Source organism: Protopterus annectens, chromosome 12.part0, assembly GCF_019279795.1.
Source record: "Protopterus annectens isolate FY-2018-M chromosome 12.part0, PAN1.0, whole genome shotgun sequence".
NCBI lineage: Eukaryota > Metazoa > Chordata > Ceratodontiformes > Protopteridae > Protopterus > Protopterus annectens.
Genome location: NC_056746.1, coordinates 1291722432 through 1291728431, shown reverse-complemented (window position 1 = coordinate 1291728431; position 6000 = coordinate 1291722432). Strand labels below are relative to the sequence as shown.

Genomic DNA, 6000 nt, shown 5'->3' with positions numbered 1-6000 from the left:
TGTTAATGTGCACATTCCTGCACATGTTCAGTGAAGGCTACCACATGGACCCAGTTTGGCAGAGTCATTCACACAGCCGCAGATGATATTCAGCATCCCCTGCAAGTTTCCTTGCCATAGGTGCGGGTATTATAGTATATGACATCCTCCCCCCAGATGCTTATACTGACATCAGCTGCTCACTTCCACCTGAGCTGCTAGTCAATCCAGGATTGTCTGACCTGCTGTCAGAGCTTTATCCTTGTGTGCCATAGAACTGACCTCTCAGCTTCATTTATTTTTTTTATCTAAATATGCATTGTGAAGCTAAGGGCAAATACAAATCATGGGTTTTCCCTATAAATATAACCACATACTTTAAGAGAGCTACTTGGCTAACAAAATATAATAACATGAAACTGTAACAAAATAATGCAGAACTATGAAAAATACTTCAGGATCAAAAGATAAGTTGCTCACAGAGGCTACAGTGAATTTTACATTCCATGCAGTGTTAGGTGTTGGATAGGTTTTGGCTTCTCAGAGATTCCTAACCAGATCAGATATTCTGTCTGAGGTAGACTTGTATCACACTAATTCTCCTCTGTTGCAGTCCTTTTCAGTAAGGGATATATCATTGCAGGTGATATATTTACAATATGTCCTAGAGCACATTTCAAGTAGTCACAAGATGTGTGAGAAATGGACACATCTACTTCTGAAAATCACTTAGTAGGTGATAATTCATTTATTTATTTGTATGATATATGCTTCTGCTAAGTTAGTATGCAATACAAATATGGTCTGCAGTTTTCTGGATGTAATGTATATTCATGCAAAATGCTCTGACCAGTTGTTAAGTTATATGACTTTATAATGTTTCTGGCATTGTTAGAAAATACACACATGAATGCTACAGATTTCTACAAGCTTTAATATATGAAAAATAAAGATTTATAGTGCTTACAATGAACTGCAGCAGCTATAATCAGCATCATAACCATACGTCATGTCTGTTTGTCGACTGTCACCTACAAAAGATAAAAAAAACTGAATTAAGCACAAAATAAGGCTGTGCACGTCCTTTCTAGTTAACATAAAGTTGTTAATGGAAACAGAGACAATTGATTCAATTACCAGAGTCATAACAAACATTGCAAAAGGAACTTTTTCGGGTCTAATGATGGCACACTGCATTTGAGATTTAGTATCTTTTATCATTTTTATGGGTCATTTAAAGCACAATATCTCAAATAGCAAGACAAGTCTCCCCAGGGAATGTCTAGTAATTGAATCATAAATTTCAAGACAAAATTCTTCTACAGAATACTTTCAAGAGTCTGTAAAACAGAGACAATGTGCTTGCTAATCATTTATTTTGCTTGTATATTTTGGCAAAAAAAAATTGTCTCGGCTACTTTCCAAATATTCGGTTACTTAAAAAGCATATCAAGAGTAATTAATCAAGATATGAAGATGCAGCAAAAATAGATGCAATATTTTAGATATGTTTGAAAGAAAATGTAAATATTCAAAGCTTTGCATAAACATCATAATCAAGCTTCTGACAAAGCTAAAATATATTAGCAGCATTCTATATATAGGACTTAACAAAATATTTTCTTATTCAGAGGAATTCCATACCACTGTTCACATCTTTTTATATTTCTTTGACTAGAGTAAAATATTTCAAGCTATTATTTGTAGGATGACCTAAATCATATTCTTAGTGGTCCCTTTTGTCTCATGTAAAGTTTTATTTATTTTTATTTTTATTTATTTTATTTATTTTACATTTGTTAACCGGGCTAGTCCAACTGGATATATTTCCATTTTCAGCAGAGGCCCGGGGAGAAAAGCTTCAAAAGTAACATAAAAAAATTCACATTACAATTATGAATGAAAAATTATGTTAAAAATAACAGAGTATTTGCTAGTCAAAAGAATTCATTGTTATTTGAGTAACACAACATAAGGATTTTCTACATTAATATAAAAAAATAATTAAAGAGCATTAGCTAAAGAGATAATACTATTTATGACACTAATATCTAAAAGGATAGGACACACATTCATAAAGGTATATGAGGTAGCTTACAGTACATACACAATTTCATTCATCTCAGTTCCTAGTTGTAAGAATAAATTAAGACAGTTATTACTTTCTACGGAGAGAAAAAAGTAATTAATTAGTGGAGGAGGCAGTAAAAGAGATGGAGCAATAGCTAAAGCAGAGAATTAGTCAGGGTAGCAGCAAGGACATAACCATTTTGCTTTAAGACGTTTCTTGAGATTTTGTTTAAAGAGTGGTAAGGGGGATAGTAAAGTTAGATCTGTTGGTAACAGGTTCCAATATTTTCCAGCGGTATTAGAAAACAAGGAGTCACCTGCCAAGTTATTGGACTTGCTTATGGTAGCCAGTAGTTTGGTGGAAGAGCGTAAGGAATTGAGGTTTGTATAGGGGGGTAATAAGGTTAGAAAGTATGGGTGTGTTGTTTGGTTGGTAGAAAATCCTATGGACAATGGTAAATTGGGAAAATATCAAAATGTTTTTTAATTCGAGCCAGTCTAGCTGCTGTAGGTTCAGACAGTGGTGTGTTCTAAATGGGTTTCCAGTGGCTAATCTGGCAATATTGTTATAGGAGTTGGCTAGTTTAGCAAGATTGTTTTTCTTTAGGTTAGTATAAGTGGGGGAAGAACAGAGTAGAGTTGAGATTAGATGAGAGTGGGCAATTGTAGTTCTGGCTGATGGTGTTAAGAAGGGTTTTATTCTGTATAGGGAGCCCAATTTTCTATTTATGCTTTTAATAGTGTTATTTATGTGGTTATCAAAGGTAAGGATACTGTCAATTATGATTCCTAGCAGTTTGGTAGTAGAGTCAGGGGATATAAGTGTGCCATTATTCGATTTGATAGAGATATTTAAAGGGGGGGACTTACTGTTAGGTGTAAAGAGTAGGAGTTTGTTTTTTTTAGTGTTCAAAAGGAGGCAATGTTTTAAGAACCAAGTTTCTACTGTGTTAAATACTGTCTGGGTTAGAGATTGTAATTTAGATGTGGAGTTGGCCGAGCATATAAGCTTGGAATCATCTGCATATTGTATGCAGGTAGCCTGAATGATTGCTAAGTGTAGGTCGTTGATGAATAAAGAGAATAAAAGTGGATCTAGAATGGAGCCCTGTGGGAATCCTAGGGAGACTGGCAAGAGGACAGATAGATTATTCTCCCAGAGGACTGCTTGTTGCCTGTTGGTAAGGTAAGATGTGAACCAGAGAACAGCCTTGGAGTCTAGAGAAAGTGATTCAAGAGATTTTAAGAGTAGGGGGTGGTTGACCATATCAAAAGCTTTTGATAGATCAAGAAAGAGGTCTGATGAGAGGATGTTGTTATTACGGTTTATACTGATGGAGTCGGTGAAAGATAGGAGAGCTGTGGTGGTACTATGGAATGGCCTGAAGCCATGCTGACAGTTAGCTAGTATATTATGTAGGGTTAAGTGGTTAATTAGTTGATGGTGAATGCATTTCTCCATAACTTTTGCTAAGGAATAAGAGAGCTATAGGCCTATAATTGGAATAATCATTGGAGGTACCACCTTTGTGTAAGGGGATAATGTGGGAGATTTTCCAGATATCAGGAATGGTTCTGTTTATAAGTATGGACACTGGATATGCAACAACTTTAGCTGCTTTTTGCAGATATTCAGATGGTACTTCATCAGCAGAGGGTGTACATGGCTTAAGTTTATGGCTATGTTTTTGGGTGTACGAGGTAGCGATGGGTTGGATTTGGAATGTAGGGAGAGTATTAGGTAAACAGGTAGGGATACCAGAGTTGTTTCTGGAAAGTTGACAGGCTAAAGATTTTATGGTGTCAGTGAAGAAGGTATTGAAGGCATTGGCAGTTTGATGGGAGGAATTGTTATCAGACCCTAGAGGGTGTGGTGTTCTAGAGTGCCCTGGGTGTAGGAGTCTATTTAAGCTAGACCAGAACTTTTGTGGATTGTTATGGTGTGATTGCTGTAGTTTAGAATAGTAGTTTTTTATCAGTGAGTATTGCTTTTTTGTAATATTTCTTAACTGTCTAAATGTTTGATGGTCAGAGATGTTTTTGGATGCTCTCCACTTGGTCTAAGATTTGTTCCTAAGCAGTATCTTTTGTTTAGTATCTTTTGAGAGCCAGGGGACTGGTTTGTACTTAGTTCTAATTGACCGTTTAGGTATATGGTTATCAAGGGTAGATAAGAATTTAGAGTTAAAATATTTGACAGCCTCCTCAAGAGGGAGAGTCTTTAGTGGGTTCCAGTTACAAGCATTAAGTTCATTTTGGAAAGCCATAGGGTTAAAGCGTTTGTTGGCTCGTGAGGTCCTATAAGAGGGGTTGTTAGGGATGTCATTCTTTTGTCTTATAATGTAAGTTAACATATGGTCACTTAAGTTATCTGGTAGAGTTGCTACCTTGTAGATTTGTTACTCTTTATTAATAAATATCTAATCTAAGATACTCTCTTTGTTGTTAGTTTGTTAAATCTAGTGGTGGTGGTAATTGTTTGACTAAAGCCATGAAGATTAATGGGAGATGAAGGGTTTTCTGTATTCACACATTTCCAGTCTGTATTAAAGTCCCCTAGTATAATGGTTTCTTGTGGAAAAGTAGTAGACGCCCAGCTTAGAATGTCCTCTATTGTAGTAATATTATTGCCAGGCGGTAGGGAGATACAAATGATGTATCGGGCTTTGCTAGGGTTAAGTTGAAGTTGGGAGATAAGGACTTCGGCCTTACTATCTTGAGGTGGATTAAAAGGTATCGAGGTGATCTGTAGCATGGATTTAAAAGTATACTTACTGACTCAAAAAATTCCATTTCAGAGATGCTTTCAACTTATAAAATGGACACTTTATATTTCTTTCACTTTTACTTTGCTGGTAATAAAAAAAAATTCTGGAACTGAGAACATGCCCTAGAAATTTGGAGCTTAGGATGTATCCTTCCAGTTTTCCACATTTATTTGTTTGTGCTCTGTCATAGTATCATCCTTTTTTCTAATTCTGTTATGGATAAGATGCATATATAACCAAATATCTCAGGTTGCATCTGAGGCTGTGTTCGACCATTACTCAGCAGGTTGTTCTGTTTACGATACAAGTGGAACTGAGGCATGGTAGGAATGCATAAAAGGGCAGCTGATATGAGACATGAAGTCTGCAGAAGTTAAGGTAATAGAAGATGGTACCATTAGCATGCTAGACTGTCATGTGTCACTAACTAATGTTCATTGATTTACTTCTGATGTCTGTGGGAGACCATGATACATGGTAGCGCATGGTTCCTTTTAACTTTGAGATCTTGAAGAATAGGCTATGCTGGGAAACTATGAAAAACATCCTAATTTATGCCCCTCAACCTCTTAGTACAAGAAATTTTGGTAAAGCCTAAAATAATGGAGGGACAAAGACACAAAAATAGGGACAAATTTTAAACATTGCTCTTATAAACTTAGGAAGTTTCCAGAATAACAATACTTGTGTTAGCATGCATTTTCTGAAGGATATGAATATTGAAACTCAAATGCATGCCATTATTTAGTGACTTCAATCCTCAGAGACTTGAATGAATACCACACATTTTATGACAAATAAAAATATGACGGAAAAATCTGGACATTTTGCAAAACTCTGGATAGTTGAGAGAAACTGTCATTTGTTTAATATCCCTGCTCTGTTGTCAAAACAATTTTGGCTACCTCATTGATGTTTGCTCCTGTGGAAAGGGGGGCAGCATTATGTATCATTTATTCATTCCATTTGCTGTTTATTAAGCCCAGGGTCACAAGAAGCTGAAGCCCTCCCTGACAAACAGATGAAAGGGAGAATGTATATACTGGACAACACACAAGCCTATCAAAGCACATGCCTCACAAACTTGCTCACATATGTACACTGGACATACATATCAAGAATAAATTGTATACCTCACAAGACAACCTGCTGCATGTTTTTGAGATGTAGTTGGAACTTGAAG

General features: G+C 36.0%; 1 protein-coding gene across 1 annotated transcript in view; it reads right to left on the bottom strand.

Annotated features, from left to right (window-relative positions):
* CCM2L (CCM2 like scaffold protein) overlaps positions 1 to 6000 on the bottom strand; it is a 382173-nt gene that overhangs the window by 47842 nt on the left and 328331 nt on the right. The window contains exon 7 of the mRNA XM_044090342.1: positions 947 to 1010. Within this exon, the coding sequence (XP_043946277.1) occupies positions 947 to 1010 (64 nt within the window). The remainder of the gene's footprint in view (positions 1 to 946; positions 1011 to 6000) is intronic.